General features: G+C 59.2%; 1 protein-coding gene and 1 long non-coding RNA gene across 17 annotated transcripts in view; one reads left to right on the top strand and one right to left on the bottom strand.

The window, feature by feature from the left end:
• LOC131764090 (uncharacterized) overlaps window positions 1-20405 on the top strand; it is a 119002-nt gene that overhangs the window by 95144 nt on the left and 3453 nt on the right. The window contains exons 3-6 of one of the 10 annotated variants that reach the window (XR_010842585.1): window positions 2599-3121; window positions 6838-8495; window positions 13810-13950; window positions 15107-15400. This is a non-coding gene — a long non-coding RNA (uncharacterized lncRNA). The other 9 variants (XR_010842589.1, XR_010842584.1, XR_010842581.1 and 6 more) reach the window with 9 other exon arrangements.
• PLXNB1 (plexin B1) overlaps window positions 1932-20405 on the bottom strand; it is a 26713-nt gene continuing 8239 nt past the window's right edge. For 2 of the 7 annotated variants that reach the window (XM_067044352.1, XM_059076978.2), the window contains exons 6-38: window positions 20267-20367; window positions 19839-19971; window positions 19418-19574; window positions 19004-19112; window positions 18819-18927; window positions 17723-18403; window positions 17397-17519; window positions 17083-17205; window positions 16644-16737; window positions 16386-16558; window positions 16090-16241; window positions 14192-14297; window positions 13876-14012; window positions 13393-13569; window positions 12995-13166; window positions 12563-12805; window positions 11721-11897; window positions 11495-11643; window positions 10907-11007; window positions 10593-10810; window positions 10273-10451; window positions 10077-10143; window positions 9715-9861; window positions 8735-8903; window positions 8379-8482; window positions 8220-8304; window positions 7806-7978; window positions 7499-7659; window positions 7261-7408; window positions 5325-5389; window positions 5108-5183; window positions 4013-4087; window positions 1932-2674 (exon numbers count right to left, since the gene is read on the bottom strand). In XM_067044352.1, coding sequence (XP_066900453.1) covers window positions 2570-2674; window positions 4013-4087; window positions 5108-5183; window positions 5325-5389; window positions 7261-7408; window positions 7499-7659; window positions 7806-7978; window positions 8220-8304; window positions 8379-8482; window positions 8735-8903; window positions 9715-9861; window positions 10077-10143; window positions 10273-10451; window positions 10593-10810; window positions 10907-11007; window positions 11495-11643; window positions 11721-11897; window positions 12563-12805; window positions 12995-13166; window positions 13393-13569; window positions 13876-14012; window positions 14192-14297; window positions 16090-16241; window positions 16386-16558; window positions 16644-16737; window positions 17083-17205; window positions 17397-17519; window positions 17723-18403; window positions 18819-18927; window positions 19004-19112; window positions 19418-19574; window positions 19839-19971; window positions 20267-20367 — 4989 coding nt within the window. In that variant the 3' untranslated portion in view covers window positions 1932-2569. Of the gene's footprint in view, window positions 2675-4012; window positions 4088-5107; window positions 5390-7260; window positions 7409-7498; window positions 7660-7805; window positions 7991-8219; window positions 8305-8378; window positions 8483-8734; window positions 8904-9714; window positions 9862-10076; window positions 10144-10272; window positions 10452-10592; window positions 10811-10906; window positions 11008-11494; window positions 11644-11720; window positions 11898-12562; window positions 12806-12979; window positions 13167-13392; window positions 13570-13875; window positions 14013-14191; window positions 14298-16089; window positions 16242-16385; window positions 16559-16643; window positions 16738-17082; window positions 17206-17396; window positions 17520-17722; window positions 18404-18818; window positions 18928-19003; window positions 19113-19417; window positions 19575-19838; window positions 19972-20266; window positions 20368-20405 lie in introns of all 7 variants that reach the window. The other 5 variants (XM_067044350.1, XM_067044351.1, XM_059076976.2 and 2 more) reach the window with 5 other exon arrangements.

Raw genomic sequence — 20405 nt, 5'->3', positions numbered from 1 at the left:
GTGGAAAGAATCTGAAAAAAATATATATATATATCAATCACTTTGCTGTACACCTGAAACACTGTAAGTCAACTATACTTCACTAAAAAAAAAAAAAAAAAAAAGATGTGGAGCTCCTGGTCCTCTAACTGGACAATTACTCCGATATTTAAGTTGGTGAAAGTTCACTTAATGAAGCAAGTCACTCCCTAATCTCCTTAAGGTGTCCCCAGTGATGAGAAATGAAGGTCCTTTGCATACTAACATGTTTATGGGTAATGTAGTAGGTGAGGGCACTTTTTGCAGTCTTTATCAGGATAAAGAGATTGATCAACCTGAATGACAAATGTCCTACACTGAAATTGTGCCCAAGACCCAATTAGAATCCTTACGTTCTGTCAGGTTTTGAATCTCCACTCGCAGCTGTGGTGTTTGAATGAAGACTTAGAAGTTCCTATCTTACTGCGCAGGTTTGTGTTCTTGGTATCTTTTATTAGAACAACATTCTGTGAGGGCTGAGACATGAAAGTGAATGACTCAGAACATGTTCAATAGTCACAGTTGCCAGGTGTGCAGGTACATGGTTTTCCTCTCCCCAGAGCCCTCACCTACCCTGTTATAGGCCTCCTAGGACCTGTAGGGGCCTGAGCCCTGAACAGAGGCATGAGTCTGTCACGGCCCCTGTGGTGTCAACCAGGCTCTCTCCCTCTCTAGGCCTGCTTGACGTCCACCCCAAACTGAATTCCCCATTAGCCCTGCTCCCTGAGACTGTCACAGTGGGGGATCAACTCCATGGTTTGGCCAGATGAAGCAGTCAGACCCATTCTGAGCCACTACAAAGACCTGGCAGGAGCACGCATTTGAAGCACTAAAGCTCACACACCGGAATGACAGTGCCTGACTGCTGGCTGACCTGTCTCTGACTGTGGTCTGGACATCAGGCAGAAATGAGGAGGGAAGGACATTAGAGCAGAGAATAGCAGTGGTGACTACAGTGGGCACGGACACACCAATGTGGCTCCTGCCATCTTAGGGACGAGGCCCTTGAGAAGGCATTATTTAGAGCCAATAAGAGGGAGGGAAGAGGACTCTTCCTGGACTCATATCAGCCTGTGTCTCTTCAAACCCCCAATGAAGACCCCTAAGTTGGGAGGTAGGGCCTCTGTCAGAGGGGAAGGCAGGCTAGGGAGGTCTCTGGGCTATAAGCAGAGAGCCATGGGGGAGAACCTTGTGAGGACGTGAAGGCTGGAGGGCCATGGACTCACCTCTGTTCAGTAGGCTGGCCTCCTGTGGAGGCCAAGAGTGGTCTCAGTCAAGGGGGCATCAACCCCCAGCCGTGTAGACCCAGCCAGCAATACAAGATCCAGCTGAGACAGTCTTGAAGCTCACCTCCAGCTACAAATCAGGAAACCCAAACAAGGTGGCTTTCACGCAGGCAGTTGGGTTATCTGCACCCAAAATACCTTGACTTAGAAGACAACCCAGTAACCAGAAGCCCCTCAGAACAGCCCAGGCTACAGGGGTTCAGGGAGTCAAGAAACTACCGAGGAAAAGGGGCCCAAGATCCACGCCGCCTGGAGTTCACTACAGTGATGCCATCCTTTCCTAGTTCCTTTCAAAACAAGTGCAACAGGAATGGAGAAATTTGAACACTCAAATTGCCAATATGGCAGACCTGCTTGAAGAAACCACAGACCCCTGCACCTTGGGCTTCAGGCCCCCCAGCCCCATCCTGGATGGGGTTCTCACTTCCTTCACAGCAGCTTTGACTCCAGCGAGCCCTGCCCAGGAGTCAAGGAGAACCCAGCCAGCCCTGTGATCTGGAGCATTCTGTGGGCGCCGTGAGACCTCCCAGAGGCTGCAGATCCCATCTCCCCATGGTGCCTGCCAGGCACAGCTGCCACCCTCCAGCTAAGGGAGGGCTGGGCCAAGCCCACATCTCAGACGCCAGACAGTGTGTTATCCTTTAATGAAGAGCCGGGTCAATAGGGCCACCATTCTCCCCGAGGCCCCCCTGCAGCAGACACCCCTCACTCCTGGCTGCCTCCATGGCAGGGCGGCCCCGAAGCAGCCAGCCCTGCTGAGAGGTCAGTTTGCAGCGGCCTAGGAAAGGCATTCATCTCTCGGACCTAGGAACGTGGCAGCAGCAACATGGCCAGAGGCGGCTAAAGAGGTCAGGGATGGTGGAGGAGGAGGGCGGGACAGGAAGTGGGGGCTCTCCTCCTTCCTCTCTGAATCCCCCGGGATAAAAGCCAGTGTTGAGGAGCAGTACAGTCTCCCCAGGGGCTAGAGGCCATTCCAGCCACTCTCTGGAAGCCCTCAGTCCCCAGTTTCCCTCAGACTAACATCACACAGAAAGTAGCCCGCAGGGTCACTGGCCTCAGGGTCACCACTCCATCAGCCTCAAGGCCGCAGGCCTATGAGATGCATCCAGCAGGGCCCAGGCCAGAGCCACCAGGAGACTTGGAGCCACCTTCCACTAACTCCGCTGGGCAGGCACTACAGGCATCTAAGAAGGTGGTCTCTCCCTCGTGGTTCCGGGGCTGCCCAGGCGGGGCTGAGGCACAGCAGGTCAGGGCTCTCCAAATCCCTACAGATCTGTGACCTTGTTTTCTACAGCCGCTGCGATCTGCTGGAGCCGATAGCCCAGCTGCATCTTCTGGGCCGTGCCATCTTCCTCCAGGGCAGTGATGATCTGAAACACAGAGACCAACTCAGCAGGGGGAGACCGCCAGCCTGCCGTCTGCCTTTGCCACAGACTTCAGTAGGCCTCCACAGCTACCACAGCAGGTTTGGGTAGGGACCCGAGAAACCCTGTGAGCCGCCACACTCACTTCCTCAGGGCCCCCTCAGGGAGGGGATGACGACAGCAGAGTCACTGTGGGGTTTTAAGGATTAGTGAGGTAGGGAGTGAAGTACTTTACTCAGTACCTAGCACTCACGGTAATGCTTATCACCTCCCCTGTAAAATCATTTTGAGTGGAGGCCAACTTCACCCACCATGATGGTCTTCTCTGCCACAAACCCCCTGGAAGCCCTGCTCCACCCATCCTGGCTCCCCCGTCCACCAGGCAACAAGCAGTTCCTAAATTCCTACATGCCGGGTGCTGGACAAGGAGCAGGGACCCGGCAATGATGACAGGTACGATCCCTGCCCTCGTGGGACTCACTGGAGGGGAGACAGGTATTGACCAAACACGGACAACTACATAATCACAAGGGGGGCTGCCACAGAGGGAAGGGTGGGAACAGGAGGGGCTCGCCAGCCACGCCCCCACAAGGGGACAGCTGTGTCACGCAGTCCCACCTCCCCCACACCAGCACCCACACTGCTCGGAGCAAGGCACCTGGACTTCATGCTTGCGCATCACTCTTGTGTCAAATGCCTGTCCCCACTCTAAGCCTGAGCCACGAGGCAGAGCCCTCATCTCTCAACAGCAACGGCCACATCCCTGGGGCCATGCAAACATCTGGGTAGTTGATACCAGCAGGCACTGAGTGGGTTGACTGGTGGGTGCTCTGATCCTGAGGCCCAGCCCAGGAATCCCCCAGAAAGCCCCCTTACTGGCTCTGCTGTGCCCTCATCTGCCCCAGACCCTGTGCCCAGACCCTCCTCTCTGGCAGCACATGCAGCTCAGCCAGGCCCACACCCCCAGAGATGGCCTGCACAGCACACTGCCACGTGTGGTCTCAGGTAGGGCTCTGAGCGAGCACAAGGTCGGGGCACAGGTGGCCGCTGTGTGTCCCTCCCAGCACATCCTGCACACCATCTCCAGGCCCTTGTAGATCCCCAGCCATCCATCACTACCACCATGCCCAGGAGCCTGGCTGAGGAGCCCGGATGGGGAGGGCGGCAGCAGGTAAGAGCCGGGCCACTACCAGGAAGCACACCTGAAGAACAAACACTTCCCGAGCCCAGGGCTCAGCCCCCCTCCACCACTCTGTTCCTGGGGGAGACCCAAAGGCCCCACACTTGCGTCACAGAGCCAGTCACCCTCTCACATCATCCTGACCATGCCCAAGTTCTGCCCACCTGGTCATAGTATTTGTTGATATACTTGTAGAGTTCATGCAGGGCCACTCGCACCCCCAGGTCTCCAGAGTAGTTCTAGGGAGGAGAGACAAGAGGTTACAGAGATAGGGGGTGCTGCCAGCCACCAGAGGCGGCCCAGGACCCCAGGCAAGCAGAGTGGGGAAGAGGGGCCTGGGAGGTAGAGGAAGGAACAGGGCCCTGCATTGGGAAGCAGAGCCCCTCCACAGACAGGGGATGCCAGGCTAGACGTGCTAAGCTGGGGACAGGATAGGACCAAAGGGCCTCCTTGGTGGAGAGACCCTGGATCTGTAGTTTCACCATGGCCTGGGGTCTCCACTGGGGCTCGACCTCTCTCCCCCCTCCAGGCTCCAGCTGGGACCCTCTGGCGTCCCAGGCGATCACAGAGCCAGGCGGAATAGGTGCTGCTCACAGGCTGTGGCCCAGCATAGTTCTGCTCTGACCTCATCCAAGTCTTTCCTGAGGTCACACCCAGGCCCCTCCATGGGGACATCTCTGAACCTCAGCCTCCTCTTCAGGACAATGGAGTTGATATCACCTAACTTGTAGAGCTTTTATGGGAATCAAATGAGAAGTAATCACAGTACCCCACACACGGCAACACCCCAAAACTGTAGCTGCTATTGTTATTGTGGTTGTGGTCATCATCATCATGGTTTCAGATTTACATTGTTTATAAATTCCCTGGACTGGACTGTTTGGAGGCTGTTTTAGGAGTAGGTGGGGGCATGTCTGTAGTGCCAAGGAAAGCAGAGCAGTAGGAAGACGTGGACAGGCTGACCCAGGCAGTCCTGGGGCCGAATCCCCGCTACCTCGCTGCCTTGGAACTATGGTCCACAGACCCCAAGGGGCTGCAGACATCTAAACACCTGGCTGAGTCAGGTTAGGTGGCAGCTGCCAGGACAAGGCCCCTGCTGCTCTCTGATGAGACACTGGGAGCCCTGATCTTTTACAGAGGCAGCGGGAACACTGTGCTGAGGCCCCCAGGGCTTCCCTGCAAAGGAGCAGTGTGAAGGGGGCAGGACCCTTGTGGCCGAAGGCCTGTGCCCAACCCAAGAAGCAGAAGGAGGGCCATACCCGGGACAGCTCGGCCAGGATGGAGTTCATCTCTTGATCACTGGCGGGGATGGTCTGTCTGATGTCTGCGTAGTACCTGCCAGAGATCATGGGTCCGGCAGCCACTGGGGAAACAAACCCCTCCTCACCCCACCAGGCCCACCCCTGGGCTTCAGCTGTAAACACCCACCAATCTGTCCACGCGTTATCCCCCAGATGCAATCCCTTTCCCTCGTACCTTTCCACCATCCGTTTGTACCGGGGAATATCCCGAGCATACAGAAGTTTGTTGATGGGAGAGTCCTGGGTGCCAGCAGGTGAACAGTGAAAGGAAAAGAAGGATGAGAGCTCCTGTTAGGGTGACCAGCTGTTCCAATTTTCCCAGCACTGTTTCAGTTTTAAAACTTAAGTCCTGAATCGCAGGAAACCTCCTCAGTCCCAGACAACCTGAATGGTGGTTCACCCCACCTCATTCCTTCTGTCACCCCTCCCTCAATGTCCCATCTCTGCTGTCATCACCTTGAGCTTCCCCCCATCTCACTCCAAGGTCATCTCTCAGCTCCACGTGCCTCCACCCGGACCTGGCAGGGAACTGGCATGCAGGGTGGGAAGGGTGCAGTGCCATGTGGAGCCCTAATACTGCTTCTCCAAGTGCTGTTCATTCCCCATGTAATCATTTTAAAAATCAAGAAACTAACCCCGAAATTTAATTAAATTGCCCCAGACCACCTCACTCCTGTGTGGCTGAACTGGGATTTGAAGCAGGTCTCTCAGACCAGGGCCCACAATCTAACACAGCCAGACACATCCTCTACCACCGAACTGGGCTCCAATCCCAGCTCTGTCCCAGTGGCTGTGGGCAGCACACTTCCATTCTCTGGACCTGCTGCCTCATCCTACAGCTGCTGGGAGGGTGAGGCAAGACTGCACTGCCCCCTGTGAGCAAGGGCGTGAGCGCTGGGCCTGAGGCAGGATGCCTCCTTCTCAGCAACTCTCCATGGGTGGCCCTTGGCATCCTGGTTTGCACTATTCCTGTGCTACCCAGGAAGCATCTGCAGTGCTGCTGGGAAGGGGAAGCAGTGTGAAGATCAGGCAGAAAAACGCTGCTACCATACAGCACACACCCTGGAGGTGACCCCTGGGTCCTGGCGTGGCTCTGTGGTTCTCAGCTCATCGCAAGCACAGTAATGAAGAGCAGGCAGAGCAAAAATGGCTTCCAAAACACAGCACTACAGAACTTTCCATCTTGTTTCCCCATGGAGATCTAGAGATAGATCTCTCAAGAGGTCCCAGGCCCAAGGGTCGAGGCTAAGCAGAGTCCGTTCTCATGCAGAGCCACAACAGCCTTGCCTGCTGGGTGCCTGAGCAGTCATGGTGGTGACCCCGTGTCTGTCACAGGACTCTCTGGGTCCTGACCACTGTGACAACATACCTCCCCATCTCTGTGCCACCAGGCAGCCCTGACCACCTCTCCTCCATGCTTCCCAGCTCCCCCGTCAGCACATCCCTCCTCACCTGCCCTCCCCTGGAGTCTCCTCCCTGTACTGCACCGGCTGGCAGACACTTCCACTGCCCTTGGGAATCAAATCTCCAAGGCAGCCTGGAGCTGCTCTGCGATTGTAGAATCCATGGGCTCACCTCCTCCAAGTCTTAGCTCACCACCGCCAGAGGCCCGGGGCGCGTAAGGAACCCCTCCCTCTTCCTCACCCCCATATCCAACCCACAGCTTCTGCCTGCCCTGTACTCTCTAGTCCCAGCTTGAACCTGGCCACCGCTCATCCCAGGGACAACACAGCTTCCTCTCTGGACTCCAGGCTCCAGACTATCCACTGCACGCTTGCCAGGAGGCTCCACCTAACTCTCAGGTCTGACCACCCCCTTCGCCCTCGGGGTGAGCCCTCGCCAAGTGGCCCTGGCCTCCCGCACCACCAGCACTCTTTGCTCCACTTAACCCTGTGAATCAGCACACGTGCCCCCTGCCCTTGCTCATCCCTGAAGGCTGAGGCACGGCCACCTCCTAGGGAGCCCAGGGACAAAGCCTGGCCCCGAGCCTGGGGTCAAAGGCCTCCCATATCCTCCTCCTTGACATCCTCAAGAAGGCCTGGAGTCTGTGCACCACAGCACTCTCCATCCCCGGCCACCCAGGCCCTCCCCGCCCGCCCCAGCCAGCTCACCCGGCCCAGCTTGTGGTCAGCCAGGGTGCAGGCATCCATGAAGGTCTGTGCAATAACCAGGAACACCGCATCCATGTTGTCAGATGTCTGCACGTCGAACACAAACTGCGGGTTTTTTATGATATTGATCCAGAACCTCAACGGCAAGCTGCGGGCGGGGCAGGTGTGGCCAGTGAGTGTACTGGGGAGACAGGAGAGAAGACCCCGCACATGCTAGGCCTGCCCGCCCCACCCCCACCTGTTGGTCTTCCATATATGGACGGTGTCCTGGTCCGAGATGCCATGCTGCTGGGCCTGCTCGTCCAGCAGGTCAAAGAAGTACTTCACAGCAAGCGGCACGGGACGGCTGGTGCTGAGGATCACCTGGAACAGGTCATCCACAAACTTCTGCAGGGTGCCCTGCGGAGGAGGGAAAGCACAAGAGATGCAGTCAGCAAGGGGACCTCAGCCCAGCCCAGCCTCAGACGCCTTGTGATACCAGGCCTATGCGAGCCCCACACACACCCAAATCCCACTACCTGTCTCATCCCTGCCCCCAGCCCCACCTTCATGGACAGCAGGCGGGTCAGGTAGATCTCAGGGATGGCCTTGGCTCGCTCCCGCTCCCCGCCCCGGAGGCTGCCCCTCCGAGGCCTGGGCGGCTCCGGCTCCTCGCTTGGCTTCACCAGGTGCCAGGGTCGGATACCCCCCTCGTCCACATCCTCCAGCATTGGGGTCCCTGTACCAAGACCTTACAGCTTGTCACCCCTTACCAGGTGCCCCCTGCCCTAGACCCCCGGAGTCCTGCCAAAACCTAGGAGTGGAGGCCCTGGTCAAGGGCTTCTCTGGGTGGAAGGGAAGTAGACACAAGCCCACCCTGAGGTCCAGAGGACCTTCCCCCGTTACTGGAGACTGGGCAAAGCAAGGGTAGAGGACTGCAGTGGCAGGGGCGGGGCAGGGGTGGTAGGGTAAGTACTCACTCTCTCCAGGGACGTAATCCTGGCTTTCCCGGAGGACGTGCTTGGTGAGGCAGGGGACGAGGGCCACAGTTGCTCCATCTGGGACCTGTTGACCACAGTTGGTGACCCCTCCACCAGCCCACCCCACCACAGCCCTTCCCCAACTCCCACCCCTCCCACCTTGTAATGCTGCAGGGTGTTCAGGCGCCTCCACAGACCCTGGACCTCAGAAGTCACGTCCTCGTCGGAAAGAATGAGATGCCCGGCCACCCCAGACCGCCATTCTGCAAGGACAAGGTGGGCTTGGTCCAGGGCTTTCAGAATACCCTCCCTGCAGTGGAACCTGTCCCCTCTTCTACAGGGACACTGGCCCCTCCATCAGGGGCAACCTCACCCAACTTCTCTGAAGTCCAGAAACAGGGGCCTCTCACCAGGTGACAGGTCATCCCTGTAGAGGCGTTCCAGAGCCCACCTCCCCTGGGTGATAAGCTGACCCCGCAGAGCTGGTCTAGCACCAGCTTCCCCTCTGCCCTCACCGACGTCCAGGGTGCGGGGGTCGGGCCGCTGGGCAAGAGGCACGCCTTTATAAAGTTGGTCCAACATCTTTTCCTTGGCCTGGGAGATGGTGTCACAGTCCAGGACCTTCACGGGCACGCCCTGGGCTTCTCCCACTCCAGGCCCCACAGCCAGCAGTGCATTCAAGGTCTATGCACGATACACGGGAGCAGTCAGGGCTCATGCCACATGTGGGATGAACAAGATGCAAGGCCGAGGCCAGGGACAACCCACAAGGAAGCCACTGCCTCTGACCTCCAAGCACCAAATAATCACTCCTTGTCTCTTCACCCGCCTGCCTCCCCAGGGACAGCAGCTCCCTCCACTCTGTGGCCCCAGCACCTGGCACAGTGCACTAGTGTCTGCTGGGTGAATGGCAGAAAAAATGGAAGAGCACAAGTCCCTCTGAACTCTGATCCTCAGGCTCCTGGCGCAGACAGTTAGGCTGAGGCACCTGAGGAAGCCCGCATAAGAAGGGTCTCCACTAGCCAGAGGAGCAGGCCTGGCGGAGCCTGAATGGGATTTTCCCAAAGGAATTCTACGTGGGCCACGAAGGGGAAAGTTTCCCAGAGGTAAACAATGGGCAGGTCTGCCAGGGTGACTCCCAGCTTGGTGGGCACAACCATGCCCCTGGCAGGATGCTGAGACCATGATCGGGCAGACACTCAGGCCCTGACACAGCAGGGACCCGGATGGGCCCCGGGCAGGGTTGACTGCTCCCTAGACTCTGGCTGTGGCCACCCTGACCCCACCCCAAACCTGGGGAACCTCTGAGGTCCTATCTTCAAGGTCTGGCCCTCAAGCCTCTATCCTGCAGCCAGCCAGAGGTTAGGCTGGCTCAAACCAGATGCAGACACCCACACAATCAGACGTGGTCACCCTCCTCACCTTCATGGGAGACTGACTCACCAGCAGGTTCTCTCTCTCTCCCCCTCTCTCTCCCTCTCTCTCCCCCCCTCACCAGGGGACGGTACTCCACGTCCTCTCGGAGCAGGCGGTTGTCATTCAGGGTGTATTTGGCTTTGCCAGTCACGCTGTCTACTGGCCCCTTGTCCACTTGATGCTTAATTCCACGGAAAAGCATGTACAGAGGCTCCCCTACCGAGTCCTGGGGGAGTGGCGGGCAGTTAGGACACCAGGGGCAGGGGACAAGCATGGGACGGAGGTGCTGGGGAAGGGAACAGGATGTAGGCCGCAGAAGGCTTAAGGTGACTGAGGACATGCTGGGCAGGGGTGCCCAAGCTGTGCTGGGGCCAGAAGCTGTGTGGTTCAGAGTCCTGACTCTCCCTAGAGGGGAGCCCCACCCACCTCTGCCTCACTCACCCTCACGAAAGTGTAGAGGCAGATGGACATCCAGTTGGTGAGCAGCTTCTCCACCACGGTCTCTGTCCTGGGATGACAGGAAAGAGGGGGCAGAGTCAGCAGGTGGGGGACCCAGGCCCCAGAGGGCCTGACTCAGGTCTTGGCTCCGGCTGTCCACGGCCGTCTGGCCCCCGTGGCGTCTGACGGGCATACAGACCTGCGCAGCATCAGCTTGGGGTTCTTGGCCACGTACTGGGCCACCAGGTCACTGAGCAGGGTGCGCAGGATGTCAGTAAAGTACTCAAGCTTCCCATGCAGTGCCACGGTGAGCAGAGATGCCACATAGGCACGGTCCCGAGCTGAGAAGGTGCGCTGGCTCTCCAGGGTGTGGATGAACTGGCGCCAGGGAGAGGGGACAGGTGGGCAGGGAGGGCAGATTCAGAACCGGAGGGACTGAGAAGGGATGGGGCTGGAGGGTAGGGGGGCCCCCTCCCCACCCCACCCCTGGAGGGCCCAGATAGGGGGCGGGGCCGGCACCTTGATGAGGAAGAGCTTGCTGTTAAGCAGGTTGGAGAGCTGCCCCAGCCCTTGTTCCACAGTGGGTCGCCTGCTCTCAGGCACGCCCAAGTCCCGGTGCAAGGGCGACTCCTGGTGCCCAGGGAAGAAGACCCTCTCGGCATACACCTCGTAGTCGAGGAAGGGGATGCCGCTGCCCAGAAGGTCACTGGTAAGATCGGTCATCTCGGTCATAAGGTCTGTTAAGCAGAAGAAGCCAGGTTTGGGCGCAGATCCCAAGGTGATGGGAGCAGTCTTGGGCAGAGCCCTGGAGCGTGGGGTCTTCGCAGCCTCACCTGTGAACTCCTTCTTGCAGCGGTCCCGCACACTGCTCTCCAGATTCTCCAGCTGGATCTGCACCTTCTTATAGTCCCTCAGAGCCTGCTTGCTCTTCCTCCTGCTCAGCACCAAGGTCAGGGCAGGGCAGGCCAGAGGAGGCCCGAGCCCTTGCTGGGTCCCACCAGGCCCAGGCCTGCCCAGGCCAGCAGCACAGTCTAACCCCGCCATGCCCAGCCAAGCCAGGGCCTAGTCAGAATAATTCAGTCTGTCCCATCCCAGGCAAGTCACACCCACCCACGACTCATCTAGCCCAGGGATCAGCAAAGTATAACACGGCCAAATCTGGCCCCTGGCCTGTTTTTGTAAATAAAGATTTGTTGGAACACAGGCATGCTCATGTGTTCACATGTTGTCCGTGGCTACCGCTGGGCTATAATAGCAGAGCTGAGTCACTGCCACCAAGACCGCCTGGCCCACAAAGCCTGAAATAGTTACTCTCCTGCCCTTTATAGGAAGTGTTTGCCCATCCCTGGTCTAGTCTGCCCCTTCCCAATCCAGCCACACCCTGCTACCTGCCCAACCCAGCCACATCTGGCTGTACCCACCTGTACATGAGGACAATGATGATGACACCCAGAGCCAGAAGAGAGGTGCCCACCCCCAAGCCCACCTGGGCTGCCATGGGAAAAGCCACAGGGCTCTCGCCATCGTACTGCACATGGCCCAGGGAGAAGCGAAGGTTCCCCATCTGCACCTGCACAGGGAGCCACCTGTGAGCAAGAGGTCAGCGCACGCCCGATGCCTGCCCCGGCCCAGGGCCTGCCCACTGACCGTGAACTCAGGCAAAGCGTCAGGCACCTCCCGGAGGGCATGGTGCCGGGGTAGGGGCTGCTCCACGGGGGGTTCACAGTACAGGTGGTGCCGGGTCAGCGTCTTCACCATGCAGGGGCCGTCCCCTATCATGGCCACCACCTCCTCCTTGGACATTGCAAGGTCCAGATTCTCCCCCTGGAACATGGGGTCACTGATCCATCATTCAGAACTCTTCCTTAAGGGGAGGAGCTGATGGTCACTCAGATCCTATCTCCCCAAATGTGGGACAGATGGTCCTGAGACTCATCCCCAGGAGCAGGGCTGATGGTGCCTCAGCACCTCTTGTTCTGCACGTGAGGTGACAGCCCCATGGATGTTTCCCAAGCTGCCCCCTGACCCTTTTCTGCCCCTCCCTATCCCTCTTCCTTGAGTCTTAACTTCTCCAGAGCTAAAAATCTGGAGAATATAAATCTGTCCCCAAATCCTACCCAGTGACCTAACAAAGCAGAGCCCCTGCTACTGCGTGTGTCAGTACACATGCCAAGTGTGTCCACATGAGACAGGCTGCCAAATGGGCATCAGCCCAGGCGCCTATTGTGTACCTCACCGCCACTGCACGTGCCAAACTATTTACATATCATTATTCAGACACCTGCCATGGTGTGTGCAGGACCCAGACCACAGGACCTAAGCCCTGGCCAGGTGTGTTGGGCTAGGCACCCCACCACCAGCCCCCTCAGCACTTGCCATGTCCATCCACTGGCCCTTGCTTTGCTGTGATGCCCCCTCTGCCACACAGCAGTACCATCCGGCAAAGTGAAGGGTCTTGGGGCCCTGCCAGATCCCACTAGGAGCAGTACCTCTACAGAGAGCACACTCCCAGGCTTGTGCCGGAATGGTACGGTGGGGTCCTCGGGGTTGAGGGGCTGCAGAGTGGGGTCGGCCTCATAGGAGAAGGGTGTGGGGTTCAGTGTTGCAAAGTCAAAGACCAGGTTGTCAAGGATGAATTCCACACGGACCCAGGGGTCCTCAGGCAGGCCTGGGAGGGCCGGTGTGCAGCACGTGATGAGCTGGGAGGAGTTCACGTGGCAAGGTTCCTCAAACTAGGGCAGAGGAAGGGAGGACAGGGAGGGTCCGCTGAGGGTGCACAAGGCGGGGGGGTCCAGCAAAGATGGGGACATAGCCTCCACTGGTACCCACCACCCACGGCTGTCTAGGGGTGGGGGGGATGAGGGGGCAAGGTGGACGATGGCTAGCCCAGTGCAGGCAGGGGTTACCCATGGGGGTCCTACGTGAAGGCCGCCACAGGAGGCTCCGGGGGAGCACGCCGTCTCTGGGATCACGCGGCGCCGCCACCCAAGCCCCTGGCCTGGCGCCGGTGCTCTCGTGGCCACAGTCACTCGGATTCTTGGTGTCTGTACCACGTCCAAATTCTGGCCACGGACCCATATCTCACGTCCTCCACTGAAAACACAGCCCATGAGCCACTTAGGGTTTATGTGAACAAGGCTTTAGAGCACAGCCCAGTCCCTGATGTTAGGTCAGCTCCAACCCAAAGCCCCACGGCCCCTCTCCCCACCAGCAGCATGGGAGTCGAAGCCCCCCACATAGAGCCCTACAAACCCCCATATACTGGAGCTGCAAAGACCTCCCGACCGCATGCCATGCAGCCATGCCCTCGGCCCAACACCTGAGGAAGCTCTTGGAGGGGCCCGCAGAGGTGACATTGGGGTCTGATGTGTACTCGAACTGGCTGTGATGAAGCCTCCGCTCAGCGGCCCCAAACCACACAGCCACGGGGAGTGTGGCAGGCGTGGCGTGTGGGCTGGTCTCACACCGCAGCTGCTCCGCCTGCTGCTCCAGCAGCCTGAGAAGGGAGGGAGAAGTGGCAGGCGGGCCCCACTGGGCCAGAGGGGCACAGGAAGGGGAAGGGGTGATTCCAGGACACGGGACCTGCTCGGGCCACAGCTCACTTCCCTTCAGTGCTGACTGCAGTCTCCACAGTGACCCTGGAGGCTGCACTCCCACAAAAGCCCCAGTTTCGAAAGGGGCTGGCCGCTTTCTGATGGAGCAGACTTGGCTCTCTCCCCCTTTCTGCTCTCCCTAGTATCCCACCCCTCCGTCTTCTCCCCGGAGCTCAAGGATTTTTGCAGAATGAGGAAGCGGCCCTCACAGGTGACAAGGCTGGTCTCCAACTACCACTCGGATGTCCTCCAGCCGCCCGGTCAGAAGCTTGGAGCCGTGCAGGGTGAGGCTGGTGCCCCCGGCTCTGGGGCCTCGGGCTGGGAAGATGGAATGCACCTTTGGGTCCTGTGGGAAGGAGACAGGGAGAAACAGACAGGCATCAGGCCAGGAACAGGGAGGCAGGGGGAGCAGACAAGGAGGCCGTGGGATGGGGAGCCCCAGGGAGGCGAACCAATGGGCTGGGAGGAGCCAGCCACCTAAGGGGGTTGCCATGGGTAGCTGGTGGGGACTCAACAGTCAGGCACCTGGTAGGCAAAGTCATGCTCTGAGACGCCGCGTCCTCTTCCTGGCACCTCCACCGTCACAGCGCCTGCCACCTCCTCCCCGCTGGCCCCAGTAATACACACAAGGCTGTGGGCACAGGGAAAGCTGGGGTGATGGGCCACACTGAGGGCCCCTCAAACTGACCCGGCCGCCCCCTCCCTGCCCCACTACATCAGGTGTTCTCCCTGGCTCCCGAGATTGGCAGAGATCCTCTTGCTTTGGAAGGAATTACTTAACGACTCACCAGGAGGCTTTGGCCTCTGAGAATTAATATCTGTGGTTCAATCATTTAAGTCCAACCCCAGAGCGCCCTGACAAGGAGAATTTCTTTCTCTGTGGGGCACCAGCCCTTGTAAGGCTGGTGGCAGGGGTGGGTTGCTGAGCTAATGAGCAGGCCTAACCGGCCACCATCACCGTGGGCACAGCACCAGTTACAAGGTGGTGGAAACTTGATTTCCTCATGAAAAAAATGTTCCCGAAAGCCTCTAGTCAGGTCTGGGGGTGGACGTGAAGGGAAAGTGAGCAATCTAAGAAATGTTGGTTCTTAGCCAGGAAACAGAAGCTTGGGGCAAATTAATCTCCAGAATGTGAAGCCTGCAGTGGTTCGACTCTTTGTGACATTGTCACGGTCACTGCAAACACCTCCAGAAAACAGAACAAGCGAAGTGTGAACTACCTGGGAGAGGCTTCAGCTGGAATGTATTTTAATCACTTTATAAATCAGTTCAGAAAGTACTTTAGTCTCATGGTTCTAGAATCATTAACACTCACATAAAGTACTCAGTCATAATACATTCACAGGAGAAACAACATGCTCTAGCAGAGTCTTGTTGAAAATAAGACTGCGGGGTGCTTGCCTGGTGGTGCAGTGGTTAAGAATCCGCCTGCCAATGCAGGGGACATGGGTTCAAGCCCTTGTCCAGGAAGATCCCACATTCTGCAGAGCAACTAAGCCTGTGCTGACCCTGCACTCTAGAGCCCGCGAGCCACAACTACTGAGCCCACATGCCACAACTACTGAAGCCCACGTGCCTAGAGCCTGAGCTCCGCAACAAGAGAAGCCACCGCAATGAGAAGCCCGCACACCGCAACAGAGTAGCCCCCGCTCGCCGCAACTAGAGAAAGCCTGCACGTAGCAACAAAGACCCAATGCAGCCAAAAATAAATAAATACATTTTTTAAAAGAAAGAAAATAAGACTGTGGGACCCCAACACGGGCCTACAGATCCAGACCTCTGCAGGAAGTGGAGGGAGGTGGTCTAAGGATCTGCTCTGGGGGGTTTGGGACCAACTCTCCAGGTAACCCTGACATTCGGCGGGTTGGAGACCTGCTGCTTGTGGATGTCTCCTTTGCTGTGCTCTGTGTGTGCACATTTGGGACTCTGCAACTGCCAGCCTTGTAAGCCGCAAGCCCTGGGAAGGTGGGAGGGGTCCCAGGGACTGGACAGAGGGGCCTGACACTCAGCAGGTGTGTCACAAGTCTATCCCCGTGAGGAGCCTGCCCAAGGCACTGCTTGGGGAAGAAGGGTCAGCAGGTGGGAAGGTCAGCCACAGAGCACAGCTGTCTGGGATCCGAGGAGCCTGCTACCGCAACTATGCCCGTGGTCACTTGGAAAGCCGGGTGAGCACACCTAGGCAGTTCCAGGAAGCAGAGCCGCCTGTCAGCTCTGAGCAGTGACTAGACCCAGGCCAAAAATCTGCAGGTCTGTGCACAAAGCCAAGGCCTTGATAGTAACCCCAGCCCTGAGACACTGTGATCAGAACCAAGGAAAGGGGGAGAGGAGAGGGCAGACGAGTAGTGGGTAGATGTCCCTAAGCAGGAAAGCCAGCCATGAAGCCCGCGGGGTGCCCCCTGCTCCTGTCAGTCCAGCCCACTCACCTGCTGGAGACCTCGTACTCCTGAGCGTCCACAGCACAGGGCACTCCAGCCACCCAGACTGTGTCCTGCACGTCCTGCACATGTTGGCCCAAGTTGGAGCCCCTGATGGTGACATGGGTACCTCCGTCTACAGGCCCAGTCAGTGGCTCCACCTGTTCCAGGACAAGGACGGCTCACCTCCACTCACCTGTTGACCTTTGGCAGCCTGGAGAGACAGCCCCAGCCTCCCACCTTTTGGGCCCCTGAACCCACAGCACCCAAACCCCTTGAAGGGATGCTCCAGCATTTCAACACACCGAGTGGATGAGGGGTGCCGGGCACTGGGTGACCACAGCCTCAGCCTCACCACAGGCCTCCCGGGCCACGCAGCGTGGATGCTCCCCCTTGCACCACACACAGCCGTACTGGGGCATGGCAGTTTGGCAGCGGCTGCAGTCCTCGTGTCCCACGGAACAGTCATAAAGCACCACTGGGGGTGGAGAGACGAATGTGAGAGGCAGGCCAGGAAGAGCCCTGTTGCCACCAGCTAGTCCCAGCAGCCCCGGGTCACTCACCGTGCAGCCCATCCACACTGTCCACACGCAGACGGCCAGCCCGACGCAGAAACAGCCCCACGCGGAGCTCTGGCTGCACAGCCTCATAGCTGAGCTGGAGAAATGGGAGTGGGGTCAGAGCCCGGGGTTAGGGGAGGCGCCAGGCCTGGGGAGAGTGTGGTCAGAGAAAGGACCAAAATGACTCATGGGAACACAAAGCCAGAAGCCAGAGCTGGGATACAGGACCCCATGGGGCACAAGGTCAGAGGTCAGAGCCGGGGTACTAGGACTCCCTCGGGGTCACTTAGAGAATGGTCAGAGGTCAGAGCCAGGGTACTAGGACTCCCTCGGGGTCACTTAGTCAGAGAATGGGCTGGGATGAGTGCGGTGCAGCCAGCTAAGCTTGGTAGCCAGCCTGTGGCCTGCGCGCCCTCGCCCACCCAGGACTCGGGATCTGTACCTGGTGCTGCTGGCAGGTGACGTGGCACCGGGTATCTGGAGGCAGCTCGCATTCGACCCGGGCCTCAACCACCACCTCGTGGCCCTCCAGCTCCATCACACACTCATGGTCTCCTGGGCTGTCCTGGGGACAGAGGACACAGCTACGGGGGCAGCTTCAGAAGCCAGGCCTGATGAGCCCCACAGGGCCCCAGCACAGTCCCCGGGTTGGGATTGAGACCTGAGGCCGTGCCCTCCCCTGCTCCCCGGGACTCGCGCATAGTTTGCCAACAGCCAAGGAGGCCATGGCAACAGCTGCAAAGAGGACACACTCACCTGGAAGAGGCGCAGGTTCCTGCCCAGCAGTCGCACTTCTCGCTGCACGTGGACCGGCATCAGGCTGGAGCCCTGCACGCTCTCCACACAAGGACAGGAGCCTGCCCCCAAGGTGGTCTCCTCCTGCAGACACCAAGCACCAGGCAGTCTATGGAGCCCACCTGCCACCTCATCCCTATCCCAGGCAGAACCCCGGGGCCAGGCCAGCATGAGGCAACGGACGCCCCCCTCCCCTCCATCCTTCCCCTGCAGAATCACAGGTGGCCAAGAGGCTGCATCTGTCCCAATCCCCTCCCCTGAGGCCTCCTTCCTGGGCCGGGTCTCACCAGCTCCCAGAGCCCAGGGGTGTCGTACTGGTAGTCAAGGCTGGACAGGAGGATGAGGGGGGCAGGAGGGCCCTCGTGCTCAGCAGAGTCTCCATCACCTGAGAGGAGGGTGGAAGTGGAGAAGGCGGGCGTGTCACCCCCCGTCCACTCGTCCGCCTCGGGCAGCTCTCCGCCTTCTCTCATGAGCCAGTCCAGAGCGGGCTTCGTGGAGCCAGCGGCCCCTGGGAAAGTGGTGGCGGGAGCCGTGCCAGGGGGCTGGTCCAGGGGTACTGCAGAGGGGAGAGCCTCGGGGCCAGGCTCTGCAAGCGCGGGGGGCAGTGCTGCTGCATCTGAGGGTGATGGGTGGGAGGCCAAGAGGTCCTCGGCGGTGGCCACGGGTCCGAAGGCCGTGGGGTCAGGGACAGCGGTTCCAGGCCTCTGGCGGGGGCTGGGAGGAGGAGGGGCCTCGTGGAGAGGTGAGCCCGTGGAAGCCGAGGCAAGTGTGGGGCCAGGACCTGCCCACGGCCCCCAGGGGCTGAGCAGTGAAGGCCTGGCCCCAGGGGGGACATCCAAGGTTGTGGCTGTGGAAGGAGTGTCCACGGGAAGGGCGTCAGGAGCCGGGGTGACTGTGGCCCTGGGGGCTGTGGGTGGGAAGGAGGGGGGTGCGTCTCTTGCAGGAGGGGCTGGGGAGAGTGGCGGGCTCTGAAGTGGGAGGCAGAGAAAGACAGGAAGGGCCACTCAGCAGGCAGGTGTGGGAGCAGGCGGCAGGCAGGCAAAGGGTGTGTTAAGAGGAAAGGAGACCAAGGAAAAGAGAAACAAAAACAGCCCATTAATTCTCCAGAGGGGAAGGGGAGGGCGCGCTCTAGGGGCGTCTATAGCATCTGTGCCAAGGTGGGGCACAAGGCCAGACCTCCCCTCTTCTCAGCTACAAACGTCCTCTCCCGAAACAGGTGGGACGTTGACAGCCGTCCTCCAGTGAGTCCGTCACACACAGCAGCTCAGGTGCTCACGACAGAGCACCCAGGGCAGGCAGACACACAGACCCCGGGCCATGAGAGAAACCCTCACAATGGGGAGCCCGAACCCCCCCTGGGGCCCGGCCAGGAGTTGAGCTCACCTGTCGGCTGACCACCATGGGCCCAGCATCACATGAGGCCTTGTGCGTGCACAGGTGCTGCCAGACGCACCAGTTACACCCCCAGAGGCTTCTCACACAGGCCTGGCACCTGCACAGAGCACAGCCATGGGATGGGGATCGCCACGGGGCAGCCCAGGGGCTGGGGGTCGGGGTGAGGAACTCACTGTGCAGATGGGCGGAGCAAGGTGACGGCCATGCAGTCATAGAAGGAGAGGGAAGTTTCGGCAATCACGACGGCACCAAACCTGAGCTCCAGCCTCACGGAGATGTGGTCTGCAGAGGGAGGAGCGGGCTGGGCTGAGGAGCAGGAAGGGGCACTCAGACCCCGAGCTGACGTCCGAGACCACAGAGGGTGGGTTTAGCACTCTGACCAGGAAGGGGTACCCAGGGTCGGGAACACAGTCCACAGGGTAGAAAACAGGGACTTTAGGGATTGGGGACCAGAAGGGTCCTCAGAGAAAGACATCGCTTCAGGACCCTTTGCCTGGATTCACACCTCATCCTGATCACACCCCTTGGAGCAAGATGGGAGGAGAGTAGGGCTCCCAGGCCCCGGGCTGGCTCCTTCTCTCACCCACCGGCTTCTCTCGGCAGCTCTGGAGCCTCACTAGGGTCTGGGGAGGGGCACGTCACACCGGAACTGGTCAGCAGGGCAGGACTCTGGTATTCCCCAAAGTGGCAGGAATAAGACTCCCCTGGCCACAGGGGTGGCAGATCAGGTACCGACAAGAGAACCTGCGAAGAGAGGCCAGGACACGCTGTTGGAGCCACTGGGCAGCAGATCAGGGATCCGTTTACAGGCTCCCAATGTGGGTAGGCACCAGTGGCCACCAGCCCCCAGTGATCACAAATACCCTCCAGCCTGGGTTAGTAACAGATGGAGAAAGCGGGGCCCCAAGAGAAGCGACTTGGGCAAGGCCATATGGTATTTAAAATCCAAGGTTTCGACCCATCACCAGAGCTCCCCCAGGCCAGGGCTCCGCCTGCTCTGGTCTTCACCTCCCTCCTCTCCTCACGGCTGATGTTAGCAGGACTCAAGGCTGCCACTCGCAGACAGCCCATTTCAGGCTGGAAGCTCCACAGCCACCGCTCTAAGCCCTGGCCCCGAGAGCACTCGGAATGGCGACTGCACCTGGGCAAGAATGACCAGTGTCCACCTGTGACCCTCACGGGGCCACTGGCAGTTCATGGGGCAGGGACACCTACAATCCTAGGGACCTGGGCAGGATCCTCAAGTGGGCCACGACGTGCCTGGCAAGTCAGGGTAGAGGATAGGGGTGAGGGTAGGGCGTTGGGGCATCCAGGGGTCAAGGGTTGAGAGTCAAGGGCCAAGGACCAGGAACCCTGGACAGGGCAGGAGAATTGAGGGCGTGAGGCTGGGGTTGGGGTGGGGCTGGGGAAGGGGTCAGGGTCGGGGGAGCGCTGACCTGCCGAGGAGCACACACCACCCACAGTATGGGTCCCTGTGAGCCAGGCAAGATGCACAGTCCAGGTGCTGAGCACAGGAGGCCACAGGAACCTTGAGAAGCTACAGCAGCGAAGAGGACTTGAGGTCAACAATCCAAG

The sequence above is a fragment of the Kogia breviceps genome, chromosome 10, assembly GCF_026419965.1.
Source record: "Kogia breviceps isolate mKogBre1 chromosome 10, mKogBre1 haplotype 1, whole genome shotgun sequence".
Taxonomy (NCBI): Eukaryota; Metazoa; Chordata; class Mammalia; order Artiodactyla; family Physeteridae; genus Kogia; species Kogia breviceps.
Note: the sequence above shows the minus strand (reverse complement) of the source record. Positions and strands in the feature narration are given on the sequence as shown.